This window comes from Oncorhynchus gorbuscha, linkage group LG14 (genome assembly GCF_021184085.1).
Source record: "Oncorhynchus gorbuscha isolate QuinsamMale2020 ecotype Even-year linkage group LG14, OgorEven_v1.0, whole genome shotgun sequence".
NCBI classification, from domain to species: Eukaryota; Metazoa; Chordata; class Actinopteri; order Salmoniformes; family Salmonidae; genus Oncorhynchus; species Oncorhynchus gorbuscha.
This window is the reverse complement of record NC_060186.1, coordinates 80045219-80072536: the sequence shown is the minus strand read 5'-3', so window position 1 is coordinate 80072536 and position 27318 is coordinate 80045219. Positions and strand designations below refer to the sequence as shown.

At 42.0% G+C, this 27318-nt stretch overlaps 1 protein-coding gene across 2 annotated transcripts in view; it reads right to left on the bottom strand.

Annotated features, from left to right (window-relative positions):
* The window catches only part of snx17 (sorting nexin 17), a 97487-nt gene that overhangs the window by 21835 nt on the left and 48334 nt on the right, over nucleotides 1-27318 (bottom strand). For both annotated transcript variants that reach the window (XM_046299096.1, XM_046299095.1), the window contains exons 8-9: nucleotides 8685-8754; nucleotides 6449-6541 (exon numbers count right to left, since the gene is read on the bottom strand). In XM_046299096.1, coding sequence (XP_046155052.1) covers nucleotides 6449-6541; nucleotides 8685-8754 — 163 coding nt within the window. The remainder of the gene's footprint in view (nucleotides 1-6448; nucleotides 6542-8684; nucleotides 8755-27318) is intronic.

Genomic DNA, 27318 nt, shown 5'->3' with positions numbered 1-27318 from the left:
TAGAGAGACAGGCAGGAAGACATGAACTAGAGAGACAGGCAGGAAGACATGAACTAGAGAGACAGGCAGGAAGACATGAACTAGAGAGACAGGCAGAAAGACATGAACTAGAGAGACAGGCAGGAAGACATGAACTAGCAGAATGAACTAGAGAGACAGGCAGGAAGACATGAACTAGCAGAATGAACTAGAGAGACAGGCAGGAAGACATGAACTAGCAGAATGAACTAGAGAGACAGGCAGGAAGACATGAACTAGAGAGACAGGCAGGAAGACATGAACTAGCAGAATGAACTGGAGAGACAGGCAGGAAGACATGAACTAGCAGAATGAACTGGAGAGACAGGCAGGAAGACATGAACTAGAGAGACAGGCAGGAAGACATGAACTAGAGAGACAGGCAGGAAGACATGAACTAGAGAGACAGGCAGGAAGACATGAACTAGAGAGACAGGCAGGAAGACATGAACTAGCAGAATGAACTAGAGAGACAGGCAGGAAGACATGAACTAGCAGAATGAACTAGAGAGACAGGCAGGAAGACACGAACTAGCAGAATGAACTAGAGAGACAGGCAGGAAGACATGAACTAGAGAGACAGGCAGGAAGACATGAACTAGCAGAATGAACTGGAGAGACAGGCAGGAAGACATGAACTAGCAGAATGAACTGGAGAGACAGGCAGGAAGACATGAACTAGCAGAATGAACTGGAGAGACAGGCAGGAAGACATGAACTAGAGAGACAGGCAGGAAGACATGAACTAGAGAGACAGGCAGGAAGACATGAACTAGAGAGACAGGCAGGAAGACATGAACTAGAGAGACAGGCAGGAAGACATGAACTAGAGAGACAGGCAGGAAGACATGAACTAGAGAGACAGGCAGGAAGACATGAACTAGCAGAATGAACTGGAGAGACAGGCAGGAAGACATGAACTAGCAGAATGAACTAGAGAGACAGGCAGGAAGACATGAACTAGCAGAATGAACTGGAGAGACAGGCAGGAAGACATGAACTAGAGAGACAGGCAGGAAGACATGAACTAGAGAGACAGGCAGGAAGACATGAACTAGAGAGACAGGCAGAAAGACATGAACTAGAGAGACAGGCAGGAAGACATGAACTAGAGAGACAGGCAGGAAGACATGAACTAGAGAGACAGGCAGGAAGACATGAACTAGAGAGACAGGCAGGAAGACATGAACTAGAGAGACAGGCAGGAAGACATGAACTAGAGAGACAGGCAGGAAGACATGAACTAGAGAGACAGGCAGGAAGACATGAACTAGAGAGACAGGCAGGAAGACATGAACTGGAGAGACAGGCAGGAAGACATGAACTAGAGAGACAGGCAGAAAGACATGAACTAGCAGAATGAACTAGAGAGACAGGCAGGAAGACATGAACTAGCAGAATGAACTAGAGAGACAGGCAGGAAGACATGAACTAGCAGAATGAACTAGAGAGACAGGCAGAAAGACACGAACTAGCAGAATGAACTAGAGAGACAGGCAGGAAGACATGAACTAGAGAGACAGGCAGGAAGACATGAACTAGCAGAATGAACTGGAGAGACAGGCAGGAAGACATGAACTAGCAGAATGAACTAGAGAGACAGGCAGGAAGACATGAACTAGCAGAATGAACTAGAGAGACAGGCAGGAAGACATGAACTAGCAGAATGAACTGGAGAGACAGGCAGGAAGACATGAACTAGCAGAATGAACTGGAGAGACAGGCAGGAAGACATGAACTAGCAGAATGAACTAGAGAGACAGGCAGGAAGACATGAACTAGCAGAATGAACTAGAGAGACAGGCAGGAAGACATGAACTAGCAGAATGAACTGGAGAGACAGGCAGGAAGACATGAACTAGCAGAATGAACTGGAGAGACAGGCAGGAAGACATGAACTAGAGAGACAGGCAGGAAGACATGAACTAGAGAGACAGGCAGGAAGACATGAACTAGCAGAATGAACTGGAGAGACAGGCAGGAAGACATGAACTAGCAGAATGAACTGGAGAGACAGGCAGGAAGACATGAACTAGCAGAATGAACTGGAGAGACAGGCAGGAAGACATGAACTAGAGAGACAGGCAGGAAGACATGAACTAGAGAGACAGGCAGGAAGACATGAACTAGAGAGACAGGCAGGAAGACATGAACTAGAGAGACAGGCAGGAAGACATGAACTAGAGAGACAGGCAGGAAGACATGAACTAGAGAGACAGGCAGGAAGACATGAACTAGCAGAATGAACTGGAGAGACAGGCAGGAAGACATGAACTAGCAGAATGAACTGGAGAGACAGGCAGGAAGACATGAACTAGAGAGACAGGCAGGAAGACATGAACTAGCAGAATGAACTGGAGAGACAGGCAGGAAGACATGAACTAGCAGAATGAACTGGAGAGACAGGCAGGAAGACATGAACTAGCAGAATGAACTAGAGAGACAGGCAGGAAGACATGAACTAGCAGAATGAACTAGAGAGACAGGCAGGAAGACATGAACTAGAGAGACAGGCAGGAAGACATGAACTAGAGAGACAGGCAGGAAGACATGAACTAGCAGAATGAACTGGAGAGACAGGCAGGAAGACATGAACTAGCAGAATGAACTGGAGAGACAGGCAGGAAGACATGAACTAGCAGAATGAACTGGAGAGACAGGCAGGAAGACATGAACTAGAGAGACAGGCAGGAAGACACGAACTAGAGAGACAGGCAGGAAGACATGAACTAGAGAGACAGGCAGGAAGACATGAACTAGAGAGACAGGCAGGAAGACATGAACTAGCAGAATGAACTGGAGAGACAGGCAGGAAGACATGAACTAGCAGAATGAACTAGAGAGACAGGCAGGAAGACATGAACTAGCAGAATGAACTGGAGAGACAGGCAGGAAGACATGAACTAGAGAGACAGGCAGGAAGACATGAACTAGAGAGACAGGCAGGAAGACATGAACTAGAGAGACAGGCAGGAAGACATGAACTAGCAGAATGAACTAGAGAGACAGGCAGGAAGACATGAACTAGCAGAATGAACTAGAGAGACAGGCAGGAAGACATGAACTAGCAGAATGAACTGGAGAGACAGGCAGGAAGACATGAACTAGAGAGACAGGCAGGAAGACATGAACTAGCAGAATGAACTAGAGAGACAGGCAGGAAGACATGAACTAGAGAGACAGGCAGGAAGACATGAACTAGCAGAATGAACTAGAGAGACAGGCAGGAAGACATGAACTAGCAGAATGAACTGGAGAGACAGGCAGGAAGACATGAACTAGAGAGACAGGCAGGAAGACATGAACTAGCAGAATGAACTAGAGAGACAGGCAGGAAGACATGAACTAGCAGAATGAACTAGAGAGACAGGCAGGAAGACATGAACTAGCAGAATGAACTGGAGAGACAGGCAGGAAGACATGAACTAGAGAGACAGGCAGGAAGACATGAACTAGCAGAATGAACTAGAGAGACAGGCAGGAAGACATGAACTAGAGAGACAGGCAGGAAGACATGAACTAGAGAGACAGGCAGGAAGACATGAACTAGCAGAATGAACTGGAGAGACAGGCAGGAAGACATGAACTAGAGAGACAGGCAGGAAGACATGAACTAGCAGAATGAACTAGAGAGACAGGCAGGAAGACATGAACTAGAGAGACAGGCAGGAAGACATGAACTAGCAGAATGAACTAGAGAGACAGGCAGGAAGACATGAACTAGCAGAATGAACTAGAGAGACAGGCAGGAAGACATGAACTAGCAGAATGAACTAGAGAGACAGGCAGGAAGACATGAACTAGAGAGACAGGCAGGAAGACATGAACTAGAGAGACAGGCAGGAAGACATGAACTAGAGAGACAGGCAGGAAGACATGAACTAGCAGAATGAACTAGAGAGACAGGCAGGAAGACATGAACTAGCAGAATGAACTAGAGAGACAGGCAGGAAGACATGAACTAGAGAGACAGGCAGGAAGACATGAACTAGAGAGACAGGCAGGAAGACATGAACTAGCAGAATGAACTAGAGAGACAGGCAGGAAGACATGAACTAGCAGAATGAACTAGAGAGACAGGCAGGAAGACATGAACTAGCAGAATGAACTAGAGAGACAGGCAGGAAGACATGAACTAGAGAGACAGGCAGGAAGACATGAACTAGCAGAATGAACTAGAGAGACAGGCAGGAAGACATGAACTAGAGAGACAGGCAGGAAGACATGAACTAGAGAGACAGGCAGGAAGACATGAACTAGAGAGACAGGCAGGAAGACATGAACTAGAGAGACAGGCAGGAAGACATGAACTAGCAGAATGAACTGGAGAGACAGGCAGGAAGACATGAACTAGCAGAATGAACTAGAGAGACAGGCAGGAAGACATGAACTAGCAGAATGAACTGGAGAGACAGGCAGGAAGACATGAACTAGAGAGACAGGCAGGAAGACATGAACTAGCAGAATGAACTAGAGAGACAGGCAGGAAGACATGAACTAGAGAGACAGGCAGGAAGACATGAACTAGAGAGACAGGCAGGAAGACATGAACTAGCAGAATGAACTGGAGAGACAGGCAGGAAGACATGAACTAGAGAGACAGGCAGGAAGACATGAACTAGAGAGACAGGCAGGAAGACATGAACTAGAGAGACAGGCAGGAAGACATGAACTAGAGAGACAGGCAGGAAGACATGAACTAGCAGAATGAACTGGAGAGACAGGCAGGAAGACATGAACTAGCAGAATGAACTAGAGAGACAGGCAGGAAGACATGAACTAGCAGAATGAACTGGAGAGACAGGCAGGAAGACATGAACTAGCAGAATGAACTAGAGAGACAGGCAGGAAGACATGAACTAGCAGAATGAACTGGAGAGACAGGCAGGAAGACATGAACTAGCAGAATGAACTAGAGAGACAGGCAGGAAGACATGAACTAGCAGAATGAACTGGAGAGACAGGCAGGAAGACATGAACTAGCAGAATGAACTGGAGAGACAGGCAGGAAGACATGAACTAGCAGAATGAACTAGAGAGACAGGCAGGAAGACATGAACTAGCAGAATGAACTAGAGAGACAGGCAGGAAGACATGAACTAGCAGAATGAACTGGAGAGACAGGCAGGAAGACATGAACTAGCAGAATGAACTGGTGAGACAGGCAGGAAGACATTGGCTACACCACTGGCCACAAACTTCTACAATAGCTTCATTTTTAATCCAAAATGTCTTCCTAAAGGGAGTATTGGAGATACAAATCGGTTAACTACTAAATTGTGCGACTACCTACAAAGTTACTATGTAGTTGATTGGAAGCCATTGCTCCACTTTATAACTAATTCACAGGAGATTTTGCCTCCAACCCATTCAACTTCTTCTTCTTCTATAATATTGTCACTCTGCACCAGCTTGGTAGAAGAAGAAGAGGGATATAGTTCTAGGAGACAGTCTTGGTAGAAGAAGAAGAGGGATATAGTTCTAGGAGACAGCCTTGGTAGAAGAAGAAGAGGGATATAGTTCTAGGAGACAGTCTTGGTAGAAGAAGAAGAGGGATATAGTTCTAGGAGACAGCCTTGGTAGAAGAAGAGGGATATAGTTCGAGGAGATAGTCTTGGTAGAAGAAGAAGAAGAGGGATATAGTTCTAGGAGACAGTCTTGGTAGAAGAAGAAGAAGAGGGATATAGTTATAGGAGACAGCCTTGGTAGAAGAAGAGGGATATAGGTCTAGGAGACAGTCTTGGTAGAAGAAGAAGAGGGATATAGTTCTAGGAGACAGTCTTGGTAGAAGAAGAAGAAGAGGGATATAGTTATAGGAGACAGCCTTGGTAGAAGAAGAGGGATATAGGTCTAGGAGACAGTCTTGGTAGAAGAAGAAGAGGGATATAGTTCTAGGAGAAAGCCTTGGTAGAAGAAGAGGGATATAGGTCTAGGAGACAATCTTGGTAGAAGAAGAAGAGGGATATAGTTCTAGGAGACAGTCTTGGTAGAAGAAGAGGGATATAGTTATAGGAGACAGTCTTGGTAGAAGAAGAGGGATATAGGTCTAGGAGACAGTCTTGGTAGAAGAAGAGGGATATAGTTCTAGGAGACAGTCTTGGTAGAAGAAGAGGGATATAGGTCTAGGAGACAGTCTTGGTAGAAGAAGAAGAGGGATATAGGTCTAGGAGACAGTCTTGGTAGAAGAAGAAGAGGGATATAGTTATAGGAGACAGTCTTGGTAGAAGAAGAAGAGGGATATAGGTCTAGGAGACAGTCTTGGTAGAAGAAGAAGAGGGATATAGGTCTAGGAGACAGTCTTGGTAGAAGAAGAAGAGGGATATAGGTCTAGGAGACAGTCTTGGTAGAAGAAGAAGAGGGATATAGGTCTAGGAGACAGTCTTGGTAGAAGAAGAAGAGGGATATAGGTCTAGGAGACAGTCTTGCTTACTTCCTTCTTGGATCCCTTCTCCTGCAGTGATTTCAGCTGTCTGTGCTGGTCCTTGTTAACGAGGATCCAGCCTCTATCTATGTCCGACACCGTCTAGGGAGAGGAGTGAGACGAGGATCATCTTTCTGCCCCAAACCCTCCTCATAGAGGCTTCAGATACCAACTGTTCCTCAGTTTAAGTCAAACATGAACTATTCCACTGTTGAATTCAACACCAAAACACACACATTTGGCAGCTGCATACACACATATACAAGTCAATGACACACACATTGCAGACAATGGTAAACAGACAATTCTCTCTTTCCCCCCAAAAATATTGCATCCTTTGGCCCATAACATTAGCGAAGCCCCCACACAGAGCCAAGACAGCAGCCATATCAGATGAACCATCTCTGAAATGCTCTAGAAACACCTCCATGTTGCTGCTGTATCTGGGTAGGGGGTGTTGCTATAGAAACACCTCCATGTTGCTGCTGTATCTGGGTAGGGGGTGTTGCTATAGAAACACCTCCATGTTGATGCTGTATCTGGGTAGGGGGTGTTGCTATAGAAACACCTCCATGTTGCTGCTGTATCTGGGTAGGGGGTGTTGCTATAGAAACACCCCCATGTTGATGCTGTATCTGGGTAGGGGGTGTTGCTATAGAAACACCTCCATGTTGCTGCTGTATCTGGGTAGGGGGTGTTGCTATAGAAACACCTCCATGTTGCTGCTGTATCTGGGTAGGGGGTGTTGCTATAGAAACACCCCCATGTTGATGCTGTATCTGGGTAGGGGGTGTTGCTATAGAAACACCTCCATGTTGCTGCTGTATCTGGGTAGGGGGTGTTGCTATAGAAACACCTCCATGTTGCTGCTGTATCTGGGTAGGGGGTGTTGCTATAGAAACACCCCCATTTTGTTGATGTATCTGGGTAGGGGGTGTTGCTATAGAAACACCCCCATTTTGTTGATGTATCTGGGTAGGGGGTGTTGCTATAGAAACACCCCCATGTTGTTGCTGTATCTGGGTAGGGGGTGTTGCTACAGAAACACCCCCCATGTTGCTGCTGTATCTGGGTAGGGGGTGTTGCTATAGAAACACCCCCATGTTGCTGCTGTATCTGGGTAGGGGGTGTTGCTATAGAAACACCTCCATGTTGCTGCTGTATCTGGGTAGGGGGTGTTGCTATAGAAACACCTCCATGTTTCTGCTGTATCTGGGTAGGGGGTGTTGCTATAGAAACACCCCCCATGTTGCTGCTGTATCTGGGTAGGGGGTGTTGCTATAGAAACACCTCCATGTTGCTGCTGTATCTGGGTAGGGGGTGTTGCTATAGAAACACCCCCCATGTTGCTGCTGTATCTGGGTAGGGGGTGTTGCTATAGAAACATCCCCATGTTGCTGCTGTATCTGGGTAGGGGGTGTTGCTATAGAAACACCCCCATGTTGCTGCTGTATCTGGGTAGGGGGTGTTGCTATAGAAACACCCCCATGTTGATGCTGTATCTGGGTAGGGGGTGTTGCTATAGAAACACCTCCATGTTGCTGCTGTATCTGGGTAGCGGGTGTTGCTATAGAAACAGCCCCGTGTTGCTGCTGTATCTGGGTAGGGGGTGTTGCTATAGAAACACCCCCATGTTGCTGCTGTATCTGGGTAGGGGGTGTTGCTATAGAAACACCCCCATGTTGCTGCTGTATCTGGGTAGGGGGTGTTGCTATAGAACGACATGCCTACTTCCCAAATGGAGCACTATTCCCCATATTGCTCTCATATAGACCAGAGCCCTATTCCCTACATAGTGCACTACTTTTGACAAGAGGCCTATGGGCCCTATACAGACAGTAGGGTGCCATTTGGGGCAGACCAGTAAGGAAATAGGGCTGGGATGATACTAGTATCACGATACCTGTTAGTATTGTGGCAAGGGAACAAAACACAAAGCAGATTTAACTTCTTTAGTAAAACAGTTTTAATGTTGGAAACGAACATCACTATGTTATCATCCAGAGTCACGTGTCGTTATTTTCGAACAGCAGGTTTGTAAAAGGAACAAAGAGCTGTCTGCTTGGTGTTTTTGCCCTGGAAACAAGACGGTGATACTGGTATCATCACAGAGGAGGCAAGTTTCAGGTATACAAGGAAATCCTAAAACACAAACCTGATCATTCAAAATACCCATAAACCCCAAATGAAGGGGGAAGAAAAGCCAGTAGACAACCGGTATGACCTCTGACCTGCGACCCCTCACCTGAGCGTATAGTAGATTTAGTCCCACTCGGTTGTCCATGACATCAGTGTCATACGCCGTGTCCCAGTAACTAGAAGAACAACAAGAGGGAGAGAATAATTGAACCACCAGCAGTCAAGAATTTGAAGCCTGAAAATTCAATAATAAGCAATCATATTTCATTTCAAGCTTTTAATAAAACATTAATGTGTTGGAGGAGGGGCTGTTGTATCTTTGTTGGGTATGAAATGTCATGAAGTCTGATCATCGACACCTGCTGGCTTCGTGCCTGGAATGCAGCCAGCCAGCCTGTGTCTGTTCAGTCAGCTAAGTGACTGTACTGACTAAAGGGCTGTGTAGGTAAGTGAGAACACAGCACAACCACAGTGTCTGCTCATACTCTTCAATCACAGCATTGTATGGGACGTGTTCCCCTGAATGCTTTGAAAGCTGATTGTTCTGAGGGTTTAAAATTCACATGTAATGGATGTGTGGTGGATGGCCTCGTTCAAATTCATAGAAGCATTGAGTAATATTTTGGGTTCGATTTTTTTGATATTCAATACCAAAATGTTGTTGGACATCTTCTTCAGGTCAGTTTATGGGAAGGAATCTGACTAAGTGTCCATAAAAAAAAGCATCTTAGAGAAGATATTCTCATGTTAGCCTTATTATCATAGGCTTTTAGGTCCATAAACTGGACTGTTAACATTGCTTACTACGATTGGCTGCAAACGGTAGCCAATGTTCTGTCACTTCCTGAGAAACCTTAGAATGGTTTGTGATGACATGCCTCATTATGACATCACAGAATGAAACTAGGTTAAATACTTTCATTAACTCTAGTTTGTCATTATCGACTGGCTAAGCAATCAAGCAATTGTTTTTTAAAAATTTTGTGTAAATAATTTAATACTAATAAGTAGCAGGAGTGATTAAGGTAAAACAACCACAGGTGCTCTTGGAGGGGAGGTGCTAAGTGGCATAAAAAGGTATTTGTGGCAATAGTTGTTCATTTTCAATAGGTTTTATAGTGTATCAGACTCATTCTATACCTCTAGGTTTTATAGTGTATCAGCCTCATTCTATATCAATAGGTTTTATAGTGTTGTGTATCAGACTCATTCTATATCACTAGGTTTTATAGTGGATCAGACTCATTCTATATCACTAGGTTTTATAGTGTATCAGCCTCATTCTATATCAATAGGTTTTATAGTGTTGTGTATCAGACTCATTCTATATCACTAGGTTTTATAGTGGATCAGACTCATTCTATATCACTAGGTTTTATAGTGGATCAGACTCATTCTATATCAATAGGTTTTATAGTGTTGTGTATCAGATTCATTCTATATCACTAGGTTTTATAGTGGATCAGACTCATTCTATATCACTAGGTTTTATAGTGTTGTGTATCAGATTCATTCTATATCACTAGGTTTTATAGTGGATCAGACTCATTCTATATCACTAGGTTTTATAGTGGATCAGACTCATTCTATATCACTAGGTTTTATAGTGGATCAGACTCATTCTATATCACTAGGTTTTATAGTGTATCAGACTCATTCTATATCACTAGGTTTTATAGTGTTGTGTATCAGATTCATTCTATATCACTAGGTTTTATAGTGGATCAGACTCATTCTATATCACTAGGTTTTATAGTGGATCAGACTCATTCTATATCACTAGGTTTTATAGTGTATCAGACTCATTCTATATCACTAGGTTTTATAGTGTATCAGACTCATTCTATATCACTAGGTTTTATAGTGTTGTGTATCAGATTCATTCTATATCACTAGGTTTTATAGTGGATCAGACTCATTCTATATCACTAGGTTTTATAGTGGATCAGACTCATTCTATATCACTAGGTTTTATAGTGTATCAGACTCATTCTATATCACTAGGTTTTATAGTGGATCAGACTCATTCTATATCACTAGGTTTTATAGTGTATCAGACTCATTCTATATCACTAGGTTTTATAGTGGATCAGACTCATTCTATATCACTAGGTTTTATAGTGTATCAGACTCATTCTATATCACTAGGTTTTATAGTGGATCAGACTCATTCTATATCACTAGGTTTTATAGTGGATCAGACTCATTCTATATCACTAGGTTTTATAGTGTATCAGACTCATTCTATATCACTAGGTTTTATAGTGTATCAGACTCATTCTATATCACTAGGTTTTATAGTGTATCAGACTCATTCTATATCACTAGGTTTTATAGTGGATCAGACTCATTCTATATCACTAGGTTTTATAGTGTATCAGACTCATTCTATATCACTAGGTTTTATAGTGTATCAGACTCATTCTATATCACTAGGTTTTATAGTGGATCAGACTCATTCTATATCACTAGGTTTTATAGTGTTGTGTATCAGACTCATTCTATATCACTAGGTTTTATAGTGGATCAGACTCATTCTATATCACTAGGTTTTATAGTGTATCAGACTCATTCTATATCACTAGGTTTTATAGTGGATCAGACTCATTCTATATCACTAGGTTTTATAGTGTATCAGACTCATTCTATATCACTAGGTTTTATAGTGTATCAGACTCATTCTATATCACTAGGTTTTATAGTGGATCAGACTCATTCTATATCACTAGGTTTTATAGTGTATCAGACTCATTCTATATCACTAGGTTTTATAGTGTATCAGACTCATTCTATATCACTAGGTTTTATAGTGTATCAGACTCATTCTATATCACTAGGTTTTATAGTGTTGTGTATCAGACTCATTCTATATCACTAGGTTTTATAGTGGATCAGACTCATTCTATATCACTAGGTTTTATAGTGTTGTGTATCAGATTCATTCTATATCACTAGGTTTTATAGTGGATCAGACTCATTCTATATCACTAGGTTTTATAGTGGATCAGACTCATTCTATATCACTAGGTTTTATAGTGTTGTGTATCAGACTCATTCTATATCACTAGGTTTTATAGTGTATCAGACTCATTCTATATCACTAGGTTTTATAGTGTATCAGACTCATTCTATATCACTAGGTTTTATAGTGTATCAGACTCATTCTATATCACTAGGTTTTATAGTGTATCAGACTCATTCTATATCACTAGGTTTTATAGTGTATCAGACTCATTCTATATCACTAGGTTTTATAGTGTATCAGACTCATTCTATATCACTAGGTTTTATAGTGTATCAGACTCATTCTATATCACTAGGTTTTATAGTGTATCAGACTCATTCTATATCACTAGGTTTTATAGTGTATCAGACTCATTCTATATCACTAGGTTTTATAGTGTTGTGTATCAGACTCATTCTATATCACTAGGTTTTATAGTGTTGTGTATCAGACTCATTCTATATCACTAGGTTTTATAGTGGATCAGACTCATTCTATATCACTAGGTTTTATAGTGTATCAGACTCATTCTATATCACTAGGTTTTATAGTGTTGTGTATCAGACTAATCTTTCTTGCCATTTAGAAACAGTGGTTCTGAGCACCTGTGATTAGATGGCTCTCCTCCTGATCTTGGTTCTGATTGGTGGAGGTCTGGCAGCACCCCTATGGAACAGAGGTAGGGGGGAGGAGACTGCTAACCTGGAGCTGATTTCTGACCCTCATCTCGTTAAGGACCACATCAGCCTTTTTGACGATTATGGTGTGAGGCCTGTGTCCCCTCGTCTGCCGCCTTTCCTCCTCCAAAGCCCTTACATACCTAACCTGGAGGACGAATACTACTAGCACCACACTGACCAGCTGAGGATTTACAGTGAAACTCAACATCTCCACACTCAAGTCCTCCCCACTTCTGTAGGACATAGGTCTACTGTATTTTGACTGGTATGGCTTAAAAACAGTGCTGGTTGTGGAGTAGAAAATAAAGGTGCAGAAAATTAACACATGTGACTGTGTGTTATTCCATTTGCTGAATAAATTATAGTGGTCCTTCTGTAGCTCAGTTGGTAGAGCATGGCGCTTGTAACGCCAGGGTAGTGGGTTCGATCCCCGGGACCACCCATACGTAGAATGTATGCACACATGACTGTAAGTCGCTTTGGATAAAAGCGTCTGCTAAATGGCATATATTATTATTATTATTATTATATATTATTAACTCACACCGTCAAGTGTGGACACACCTACTCATTCAAGAGTTTTTTTTTATTTTTTTTTAACTAATTTCTACATTGTAGAATAATAGTGAGGACATGAAAAACGATGAAATAACACATATGGAATCATGTAGTAAGGTTTAAACGAATCTAAATATATTTTAGATTCTTCAAAGTAGCCACCCTTTGTCCTGATGACAGCTCACACGTAATATACATTTATACTGACACTACACACTGCTGCTACTCTACTATCTCATATCCTGTCACATAACCCCTACACATATCTACCTCCATCACTCCCCCTACACATATCTACCTCCATCACTCCCCCTACACATATCTACCTCCATCACTCCCCCTATACATATCTACCTCCATCACTCCCCCTATACATATCTACCTCCATCACTCCCCCTATACATATCTACCTCCATCACTCCCCCTATACATATCTACCTCCATCACTCCCCCTATACATATCTACCTCCATCACTCCCCCTACACATATCTACCTCCATCACTCCCCCTATACATATCTACCTCCATCACTCCCCCTATACATATCTACCTCCATCACTCCCCCTACACATATCTACCTCCATCACTCCCCCCTATACATATCTACCTCCATCCTTACCCCTATACATATCTACCTCCATCACTCCCCCTATACATATCTACCTCCATCCCTCCCACTATACATATCTACCTCCATCACTCCCCCTATACATATCTACCTCCATCCCTCCCACTATACATATCTACCTCCATCCATCCCACTATACATATCTACCTCCATCCTTACCCCTATACATATCTACCTCCATCCATCCCACTATACATATCTACCTCCATCCATCCCACTATACATATCTACCTCCATCCCTCCCACTATACATATCTACCTCCATCACTCCCCCTATACATATCTACCTCCATCCCTCCCCCTATACATATCTACCTCCATCCATCCCACTATACATATCTACCTACATCCTTACCCCTATACATATCTACCTCCATCACCCCCCCTACACATATCTACCTCCATCACTCCCCCTATACATATCTACCTCCATCACTCCCCCCTACACATATCTACCTCCATCACTCCCTCTATACATATCTACCTCCATCACCCCCCTATACATATCTACCTCCATCCTTCCCCCTACACATATCTACCTCCATCACTCCCCCTACACATATCTACCTCCATCACTCCCCCTACACATATCTACCTCCACCACCCCCCTATACATATCTACCTCCATCACTCCCTATACATATCTACCTCCATCACCCCCTATACATATCTACCTCCATCACTCCCCCTACACATATCTACCTCCACCACCCCCCTATACATATCTACCTCCATCACTCCCCCTATACATATCTACCTCCATCACCCCCCTACACATATCTACCTCCATCTCTCCCCCTACACATATCTACCTCCATCACTCCCCCTACACATATCTACCTCCATCACTCCCCCTACACATATCTACCTCCACCACCCCCCTATACATATCTACCTCCATCACTCCCCCCTACACATATCTACCTCCATCACCCCCTACACATATCTACCTCCATCACTCCCCCCTATACATATCTACCTCCATCACTCCCCCTATACATATCTACCTCCATCACTCCCCCTATACATATCTACCTCCATCACTCCCCCTACACATATCTACCTCCATCACTCCCCCTATACATATCTACCTCCATCACTCCCCCTATACATATCTACCTCCATCACTCCCCCTATACATATCTACCTCCATCACTCCCCCTATACATATCTACCTCCATCACTCCCCTATACATATCTACCTCCATCACTCCCCCTACACATATCTACCTCCATCACTCCCCCTATACATATCTACCTCCATCACTCCCCCTACACATATCTACCTCCATCACTCCCCCTATACATATCTACCTCCATCACTCCCCCTATACATATCTACCTCCATCACTCCCCCTACACATATCTACCTCCATCACTCCCCCTATACATATCTACCTCCATCCTTACCCCTATACATATCTACCTCCATCACTCCCCCTATACATATCTACCTCCATCACTCCCCCTATACATATCTACCTCCATCCCTCCCACTATACATATCTACCTCCATCCATCCCACTATACATATCTACCTCCATCCTTACCCCTATACATATCTACCTCCATCCATCCCCCTATACATATCTACCTCCATCACCCCCCCCTACACATATCTACCTCCATCACTCCCCCTATACATATCTACCTCCATCACTCCCCCCTACACATATCTACCTCCATCACTCCCTCTATACATATCTACCTCCATCACCCCCCTATACATATCTACCTCCATCCTTCCCCCTACACATATCTACCTCCATCACTCCCCCTATACATATCTACCTCCATCACTCCCCCTACACATATCTACCTCCACCACCCCCCTATACATATCTACCTCCATCACTCCCCCTACACATATCTACCTCCATCTCTCCCCCTACACATATCTACCTCCATCACTCCCCCTACACATATCTACCTCCACCACCCCCTATACATATCTACCTCCATCACTCCCCCCTACACATATCTACCTCCATCACTCCCCCCTACACATATCTACCTCCATCACTCCCCCTATACATATCTACCTCCATCACTCCCCCCTATACATATCTACCTCCATCACTCCCCCTATACATATCTACCTCCATCACTCCCCCTATACATATCTACCTCCATCACTCCCCTATACATATCTACCTCCATCACTCCCCCTACACATATCTACCTCCATCACTCCCCCTATACATATCTACCTCCATCACTCCCCCTATACATATCTACCTCCATCACTCCCCCTATACATATCTACCTCCATCACTCCCCCTATACATATCTACCTCCATCACTCCCCCTATACATATCTACCTCCATCACTCCCCCTACACATATCTACCTTCATCACTCCCCCTATACATATCTACCTCCATCACTCCCCCTACACATATCTACCTCCATCACTCCCCCTATACATATCTACCTCCATCACTCCCCCTATACATATCTACCTCCATCACTCCCCCTACACATATCTACCTCCATCACTCCCCCTATACATATCTACCTCCATCCTTACCCCTATACATATCTACCTCCATCACTCCCCCTATACATATCTACCTCCATCACTCCCCCTATACATATCTACCTCCATCCCTCCCACTATACATATCTACCTCCATCCATCCCACTATACATATCTACCTCCATCCTTACCCCTATACATATCTACCTCCATCCATCCCACTATACATATCTACCTCCATCCATCCCACTATACATATCTACCTCCATCCCTCCCACTATACATATCTACCTCCATCACTCCCCCTATACATATCTACCTCCATCCCTCCCCTATACATATCTACCTCCATCCATCCCACTATACATATCTACCTACATCCTTACCCCTATACATATCTACCTCCATCACCCCCCTACACATATCTACCTCCATCACTCCCCCTATACATATCTACCTCCATCACTCCCCCTACACATATCTACCTCCATCACTCCCCCTATACATATCTACCTCCATCACTCCCCCTATACATATCTACCTCCATCACTCCCCCCTACACATATCTACCTCCATCCTTCCCCCTACACATATCTACCTCCACCACTCCCCTATACATATCTACCTCCATCACTCCCCCTACACATATCTACCTCCATCACTCCCCCTACACATATCTACCTCCACCACCCCCCCTACACATATCTACCTCCATCACTCCCCCTATACATATCTACCTCCATCTCTCCCCTATACATATCTACCTCCACCACTCCCCCTATACATATCTACCTCCATCACTCCCCCTACACATATCTACCTCCATCACTCCCCCTACACATATCTACCTCCACCACCCCCCTACACATATCTACCTCCATCACTCCCCCTATACATATCTACCTCCATCTCTCCCCCTATACATATCTACCTCCATCACTCCAGTATCCCTGTACATTGTTAATATGGTACTGAACTGACCCTGTATATAGCTACTGTCCCTGTATATAACTACTGTCCCTGGAACTGACCCTGTATATAGCTACTGACCCTGTATATAGCTACTGACCCTGTATATAGCTACTGACCCTGTATATAACTACTGACCCTGTATATAACTACTGACCCTGTATATAGCTACTGTCCCTGGAACTGACCCTGTATATAGCTACTGACCCTGTATATAGCTACTGACCCTGTATATAGCTACTGACCCTGTATATAGCTACTGACCCTGTATATAACTACTGACCCTGTATATAACTACTGACCCTGTATATAGCTACTGTCCCTGGAACTGACCCTGTATATAGCTACTGACCCTGTATATAACTACTGTCCCTGGAACTGACCCTGTATATAGCTACTGACCCTGTATATAGCTACTGACCCTGTATATAGCTACTGACCCTGTATATAACTACTGACCCTGTATATAACTACTGACCCTGTATATAGGTACTGTCCCTGGAACTGACCCTGTATATAGCTACTGACCCTGGAACTGACCCTGTATATAGCTACTGACCCTGTATATAGCTACTGACCCTGTATATAGCTACTGACCCTGTATATAACTACTGACCCTGTATATAGCTACTGACCCTGTATATAGCTACTGACCCTGTATATAGCTACTGACCCTGTATATAGCTACTGACCCTGTATATAACCCTGTATATATGACCCTGTATATAGTTACTGACCCTGGAACTGTCCCTGTATATAACTACTGACCCTATATATAACTACTGACCCTGTATATAACTACTGACCCTGTATATAACTACTGACCCTGTATACAGCTACTGACCCTGTAACTGACCCTGTATATAACTACTGACCCTGTATATAACTACTGACCCTGTATATAGCTACTGACCCTGTATATAACTACTGACCCTGTATATAACTACTGACCCTGTATATAACTACTGTATATAACTACTGACCCTGTATATAACTACTGACCCTGTATATAACTACTGACCCTGTATATAGCTACTGACCCTGTATATAACTACTGACCCTGTATATAACTACTGACCCTGTATACAGCTACTGACCCTGTAACTGACCCTGTATATAGCTACTGACCCTGTATATAACTACTGACCCTGTATATAGCTACTGACCCTGTATATAGCTACTGACCCTGTATATAGCTACTGACCCTGTATATAGCTACTGACCCTGTATATAGCTACTGACCCTGGAACTGTCCCTGTATATAACTACTGACCCTATATATAACTACTGACCCTGTATACAGCTACTGACCCTGTAACTGACCCTGTATATAACTACTGACCCTGTATATAACTACTGACCCTGTATATAGCTACTGACCCTGTATATAGCTACTGACCCTGTATATAACTACTGACCCCTGTATATAACTACTGACCCTGTATATAGCTACTGACCCTGGAACTGACCCTGTATATAGCTACTGACCCTGTATATAGCTACTGATCCTGTATATAGCTACTGACCCTGTATATAACTACTGACCCTGTATATAGCTACTGACCCTGTATATAGCTACTGACCCTGTATATAGCTACTGACCCTGTATATAACTACTGACCCTGTGCACTTGACATGAATACTTCAGACTTAATCCACCTGCGATTCAACTGTAATCTGACCAGTTTAACACCCCTTAATACAATTGTAATCTGACCAGTTTAACACCCCTTAATACAACTGTAATCTGACCAGTTTAACACCCCCTACTACAACTGTAATCTGACCAGTTTAACACCCCATAATCTGTAATCCAACCAGTTTAACACCCCTTAATACAACTGTAATCTGACCAGTTTAACACCCCTTAATACAACTGTAATCTGACCAGTTTAACACCCCTTAATACAATTGTAATCTGACCAGTTTAACACCCCTTAATACAACTGTAATCTGACCAGTTTAACACCCCTTAATACAACTGTAATCTGACCAGTTTAACACCCCTTAATACAACTGTAATCTGACCAGTTTAACACCCCATAATCTGTAATCCAACCAGTTTAACACCCCTTAATACAACTGTAATCTGACCAGTTTAACACCCCCTAATACAACTGTAATCTGACCAGTTTAACACCCCTTAATTCAACTGTAATCTGACCAGTTTAACACCCCTTAATACAACTGTAATCTGACCAGTTTAACACCCCTTAATACAACTGTAATCTGACCAGTTTAACACCCCTTAATACAACTGTAATCTGACCAGTTTAACACTCCTTAATACAACTGTAATCTGACCAGTTTAACACCCCTTAATACAACTGTAATCTGACCAGTTTAACACCCCATAATACAACTGTAATCTGACCAGTTTAACACCCGTTAATACAACTGTAATCTGACCAGTTTAACACCCCTTAATACAACTGTAATCTGACCAGTTTAACACCCCTTAATACAACTGTAATCTGACCAGTTTAACACCCGTTAATACAACTGTAATCTGACCAGTTTAACACCCCTTAATACAACTGTAATGTGACCAGTTTAACACCCCATAATATGTAATCCAACCAGTTTAACACCCCTTAATACAACTGTAATCTGACCAGTTTAACCCCCCTTAATACAACTGCAATCTGACCAGTTTAACCCCCCTTAATACAACTGTAATCTGACCAGTTTAACACCCCTTAATACAACTGTAATCTGACCAGTTTAACACCCTTTAATACAACTGTAATCTGACCAGTTTAACACCCCTTAATACAACTGTAATCTGACCAGTTTAACACCCCTTAATACAACTGTAATCTGACCAGTTTAACACCCCATAATACAACTGTAATCTGACCAGTTTAACACCCCATAATACAACTGTAATCTGACCAGTTTAACACCCCTTAATACAACTGTAATCTGACCAGTTTAACACCCCTTAATACAACTGTAATCTGACCAGTTTAACACCCCTTAATACAACTGTAATCTGACCAGTTTAACACCCGTTAATACAACTGTAATCTGACCAGTTTAACACCCCTTAATACAACTGTAATCTGACCAGTTTAACACCCCATAATATGTAATCCAACCAGTTTAACACCCCATAATACAACTGTAATCTGACCAGTTTAACCCCCCTTAATACAACTGCAATCTGACCAGTTTAACCCCCCTTAATACAACTGTAATCTGACCAGTTTAACACCCCTTAATACAACTGTAATCTGACCAGTTTAACACCCCTTAATACAACTGTAATCTGACCAGTTTAACACCCCATAATACAACTGTAATCTGACCAGTTTAACACCCCTTAATACAACTGTAATCTGACCAGTTTAACACCCCTTAATACAACTGTAATCTGACCAGTTTAACACCCCTTAATACAACTGTAATCTGACCAGTTTAACACCCCATAATACAACTGTAATCTGACCAGTTTAACACCCCTTAATACAACTGTAATCTGACCAGTTTAACCCCCCTTAATACAACTGTAATCTGACCAGTTTAACACCCCTTAATACAACTGTAATCTGACCAGTTTAACACCCCTTAATACAACTGTAATCTGACCAGTTTAGACACCAGCAGGGGAGAGAAGAGGGGGAATAAGAGGGGGATGAAGGAGAGGGGGAGAGGAAGAAGAGGGGAGAGGGATTCGTCTCTACTAACCACTGCATACTTCTACTTATTTGACCTGGCAAGTAAGTCTCCGTCTTCAACAAAACAGAACATTATGCTTTCATTATAATCCAGTTGTTGATCTGGGGGTTCGTGTTTCAGGCTCCCTGGGTTGATGCTGCTAGTTCTGATGCTCACCGTTCTCCATCTGCTTCCTAAATCACCACTGCTAGTTCTGTTGCTCACCGTTCTCCATCTGCTTCCTAAATTACCGCTGCTAGTTCTGTTGCTCACCCTTCTCCATCTGCTTCCTAAATTACCGCTGCTAGTTCTGTTGCTCACCGTTCTCCATCTGCTTCCTAAATTACCGCTGCTAGTTCTGTTGCTCACCGTTCTCCATCTCCTTCCTAAATTACCGCTGCTAGTTCTGTTGCTCACCCTTCTCCATCTGCTTCCTAAATTACCGCTGCTAGTTCTGTTGCTCACCGTTCTCCATCTGCTTCCTAAATTACCGCTGCTAGTTCTGTTGCTCACCGTTCTCCATCTGCTTCCTAAATTACCGCTGCTAGTTCTGTTGCTCACCCTTCTCCATCTGCTTCCTAAATGACTGCTGCTAGTTCTGTTGCTCACCCTTCTCCATCTGCTTCCTAAATTACCGCTGCTAGTTCTGTTGCTCACCCTTCTCCATCTGCTTCCTAAATGACCGCTGCTAGTTCTGTTGCTCACCGTTCTCCATCTGCTTCCTAAATGACCGCTGCTAGTTCTGTTGCTCACCGTTCTCCATCTGCGTCCTAAATGGTACCCTATTCTCTATATAGTGCACTGTTTTTGACCAGGACCAATAGGGCTCTATATATGGAATAAGTTGCCATTCACACTCAGCCCTTCTGACCTACTTGTAACAGAGACGAAGACTATCCTTGAGGGAGACAGGAGGGGGATAAACAACAGCATCCTGTCTAGTTTATCCCTTTCTGTTCTGGAGGGGGAGGTGACGAGGAAGAGAGAGGGGTAGAAAGAACAGTGTAGACTTTACTGTGAAAAACGTGCCTACGATGCAGTTTAAAATAACGATACAAATGTAATAATTAACACAAGAGGAATAAATAAAACCACAGGAATGGAGCTATATACAGGAAGTACCAGATCAATGTGCAGAGCTACATACAGGAAGTACCATATCAATGTGCAGAGCTACATACAGGAAGTACCAGATCATTGTGCAGAGCTACATACAGGAAGTACCAGATCAATGTGCAGAGCTATATACAGGAAGTACCAGATCAATGTGCAGAGCTATATACAGGAAGTACCATCTCAATGTGCAGAGCTATATACAGGAAGTACCATCTCAATGTGCAGAGCTATATACAGGAAGTACCATCTCAATGTGCAGAGCTATATACAGGAAGTACCAGATCAATGTGCAGAGCTATATACAGGAAGTACCATATCAATGTGCAGAGCTATATACAGGAAGTACCAGATCAATATGCAGAGCTATATACAGGAAGTACCAGATCAATGTGCAGAGCTATATACAGGAAGTACCAGATCAATGTGCAGAGCTATATACAGGAAGTACCAGATCAATGTGCAGAGCTACATACAGGAAGTACCAGATCAATGTGCAGAGCTATATACAGGAAGTACCAGATCAATGTGCAGAGCTATATACAGGAAGTACCAGATCAATGTGCAGAGCTATATACAGGAAGTAGCAGATCAATGTGCAGAGCTATATACAGGAAGTACCAGATCAATGTGCAGAGCTACATACAGGAAGTACCAGATCAATGTGCAGAGCTATAAGCTATTTGAGGTAGATATGTACATGAAGGCAGGGTAAAGTGACTAGGCATCAGGATAGATAATAATAAGGTATATTAAAAACAATTAACTAATAAAATTAATTAATAAGTTATATAATAAGGTTATTAAAAACAATTACAATATAGACAATAGCACCATAGAACAAGCAAGACATAGCAACATAAGACAAGCAAGACATAGCATACAGACAGAGCAACATAGGACAAGCAAGACGTAGCATACAGACAGAGGAACATGAAGGCAGGGTAAAGAGACTAGACATCAGGATAGATAATAATAAGGTATTTGAGGTAGATATGTACATGAAGGCAGGGTAAAGAGACTAGACATCAGGATAGATAATAATAAGGTATTTGAGGTAGATATGTACATGAAGGCAGGGTAAAGAGACTAGACATCAGGATAGATAATAATAAGGTATTAGAGGTAGATATGTACATGAAGGCAGGGTAAAGAGACTAGACATCAGGATAGATAATAATAAGGTATTAGAGGTAGATATGTACATGAAGGCAGGGTAAAGTGACTAGACATCAGGATAGATAATAATAAGGTATTAGAGGTAGATATGTACATGAAGGCAGGGTAAAGTGACTAGGCATCAGGATAGATAATAATAAGGTATTTGAGGTAGATATGTACATGAAGGCAGGGTAAAGAGACTAGACATCAGGATAGATAATAATAAGGTGAGGTAGATATGTACATGAAGGCAGGGTAAAGTGACTAGACATCAGGATAGATAATAATAAGGTATTAGAGGTAGATATGTACATGAAGGCAGGGTAAAGTGACTAGACATCAGGATAGATAATAATAAGGTATTAGAGGTAGATATGTACATGAAGGCAGGGTAAAGTGACTAGACATCAGGATAGATAATAATAAGGTATTAGAGGTAGATATGTACATGAAGGTAAAGTGACTAGACATCAGGATAGATAATAATAAGGTATTTGAGGTAGATATGTACATGAAGGCAGGGTAAAGAGACTAGATATCAGGATAGATAATAAGGTATTAGAGGTAGATATGTACATGAAGGCAGGGTAAAGTGACTAGACATCAGGATAGATAATAATAAGGTATTAGAGGTAGATATGTACATGAAGGCAGGGTAAAGTGACTAGACATCAGGATAGATAATAATAAGGTGAGGTAGATATGTACATGAAGGCAGGGTAAAGTGACTAGACATCAGGATAGATAATAATGAGGTATTAGAGGTAGATATGTACATGAAGGCAGGGTAAAGTGACTAGACATCAGGATAGATAATAATAAGGTATTTGAGGTAGATATGTACATGAAGGCAGGGTAAAGAGACTAGATATCAGGATAGATAATAATAAGGTATTAGAGGTAGATATGTACATGAAGGCAGGGTAAAGAGACCTGGCATCAGGATAGATAATAATAAGGTATTAGAGGTAGATATGTACATGAAGGCAGGGTAAAGTGACTAGACATCAGGATAGATACTAATAAGGTATTAGAGGTAGATATGTACATGAAGGCAGGGTAAAGAGACTAGACATCAGGATAGATAATAATAAGGTATTAGAGGTAGATATGTACATGAAGGCAGGGTAAAGAGACTAGACATCAGGATAGATAATAATAAGGTATTAGAGGTAGATATGTACATGAAGGCAGGGTAAAGTGACTAGGCATCAGGATAGATAATAATAAGGTATTTGAGGTAGATATGTACATGAAGGCAGGGTAAAGAGACTAGACATCAGGATAGATAATAATAAGGTATTAGAGGTAGATATGTACATGAAGGCAGGGTAAAGAGACTAGACATCAGGATAGATAATAATAAGGTATTAGAGGTAGATATGTACATGAAGGCAGGGTAAAGTGACTAGACATCAGGATAGATAATAATAAGGTATTAGAGGTAGATATGTACATGAAGGCAGGGTAAAGTGACTAGGCATCAGGATAGATAATAATAAGGTATTTGAGGTAGATATGTACATGAAGGCAGGGTAAAGAGACTAGACATCAGGATAGATAATAATAAGGTGAGGTAGATATGTACATGAAGGCAGGGTAAAGTGACTAGACATCAGGATAGATAATAATAAGGTATTAGAGGTAGATATGTACATGAAGGCAGGGTAAAGTGACTAGACATCAGGATAGATAATAATAAGGTATTAGAGGTAGATATGTACATGAAGGCAGGGTAAAGTGACTAGACATCAGGATAGATAATAATAAGGTATTAGAGGTAGATATGTACATGAAGGTAAAGTGACTAGACATCAGGATAGATAATAATAAGGTATTTGAGGTAGATATGTACATGAAGGCAGGGTAAAGAGACTAGATATCAGGATAGATAATAAGGTATTAGAGGTAGATATGTACATGAAGGCAGGGTAAAGTGACTAGACATCAGGATAGATAATAATAAGGTATTAGAGGTAGATATGTACATGAAGGCAGGGTAAAGTGACTAGACATCAGGATAGATAATAATAAGGTATTAGAGGTAGATATGTACATGAAGGCAGGGTAAAGTGACTAGGCATCAGGATAGATAATAATAAGGTATTTGAGGTAGATATGTACATGAAGGCAGGGTAAAGAGACTAGACATCAGGATAGATAATAATAAGGTGAGGTAGATATGTACATGAAGGCAGGGTAAAGTGACTAGACATCAGGATAGATAATAATAAGGTATTAGAGGTAGATATGTACATGAAGGCAGGGTAAAGTGACTAGACATCAGGATAGATAATAATAAGGTATTAGAGGTAGATATGTACATGAAGGTAAAGTGACTAGACATCAGGATAGATAATAATAAGGTATTTGAGGTAGATATGTACATGAAGGCAGGGTAAAGAGACTAGATATCAGGATAGATAATAAGGTATTAGAGGTAGATATGTACATGAAGGCAGGGTAAAGTGACTAGACATCAGGATAGATAATAATAAGGTATTAGAGGTAGATATGTACATGAAGGCAGGGTAAAGTGACTAGACATCAGGATAGATAATAATAAGGTGAGGTAGATATGTACATGAAGGCAGGGTAAAGTGACTAGACATCAGGATAGATAATAATGAGGTATTAGAGGTAGATATGTACATGAAGGCAGGGTAAAGAGACCTGGCATCAGGATAGATAATAATAAGGTATTAGAGGTAGATATGTACATGAAGGCAGGGTAAAGTGACTAGACATCAGGATAGATACTAATAAGTTATTAGAGGTAGATATGTACATGAAGGCAGGGTAAAGACACTAGACATCAGGATAGATAATAATAAGGTATTAGAGGTAGATATGTACATGAAGGCAGGGTAAAGAGACTAGACATCAGGATAGATAATAATAAGGTATTAGAGGTAGATATGTACATGAAGGCAGGGTAAAGTGACTAGGCATCAGGATAGATAATAATAAGGTATTTGAGGTAGATATGTACATGAAGGCAGGGTAAAGTGACTAGACATCAGGATAGATACTAATAAGGTATTAGAGGTAGATATGTACATGAAGGCAGGGTAAAGTGACTAGACATCAGGATAGATACTAATAAGGTATTAGAGGTAGATATGTACATGAAGGCAGGGTAAAGTGACTAGACATAAGGATAGATAATAATAAGGTATTAGAGGTAGATATGTACATGAAGGCAGGGTAAAGTGACTAGACATCAGGATAGATAATAATAAGGTATTAGAGGTAGATATGTACATGAAGGCAGGGTAAAGTGACTAGGCATCAGGATAGATAATAATAAGGTATTAGAGGTAGATATGTACATGAAGGTAAAGAGACTAGATATCAGGATAGATAATAATAAGGTATTAGAGGTAGATCTGTACATGAAGGCAGGGTAAAGTGACTAGGCATCAGGATAGATAATAATAAGGTATTAGAGGTAGATATGTACATGAAGGCAGGGTAAAGTGACTAGGCATCAGGATATATAATAATAAGGTGAGGTAGATATGTACATGAAGGCAGGGTAAAGTGACTAGACATCAGGATAGATAATAATAAGGTATTAGAGGTAGATCTGTACATGAAGGCAGGGTAAAGTGACTAGGCATCAGGATAGATAATAATAAGGTATTAGAGGTAGATATGTACATGAAGGCAGGGTAAAGTGACTAGGCATCAGGATATATAATAATAAGGTGAGGTAGATATGTACATGAAGGCAGGGTAAAGTGACTAGACATCAGGATAGATAATAATAAGAGTAAAATAAAGAACAGAGTAGCAGCATATGGTGAGTGAAAGTGTCTGTGTCGTGTCGTTATGCATGTTATGAGTGTGCATAGAGATGAGTCAGGAGAGAGAGAAAGAATGAGAGCGTGCGAGAGAGAGAGAGAATGAGAGAGCCAAAGCGAGAGAGGGAGGGGGGGGGGGATCAAAGAGAAGCAGAGAGAGACGGAGGAAGTTGACACAAGACAGGTGCTAAAAGTCGAAGAGGGAGAGAAATGATCAGGTCTCAGACTGCAGACAGAGAAACCTCACGTCACTAACACACATGGTCGCCAGAGGACCAGACTTCCTTCAAGTATTTTTTGTTGTTGTTGCTCATGATAAAACGGATCGCTCTTCAGTCAATCTGTTATATGTCTCTCTGTACCAGATGGCTTCACTTTATATAAACCAGCTGGACTCATACGGGGACAACTCAGGATACCCAAGTGTCTGGGGAGGTCACAAGTACATTACTGGTGACATCTCTCGGTAAGGTTTGTGGTGTAGTCAAACGGTTTCACGAGATCATCTATGGGAAGAGATTATGTAGCTAGATTAGAGAATCCAGACTGGTCCTCACTTGTCAGCACTTGGAAGCAGAGAAACCTTGTAACAGTTGCTTCTTCCTAAAACGAGCCGAGTGGTTGACATTTGTGGTGTAGTCAAACGGTTTCACGAGATCATCTATGGGAAGAGATTATGTAG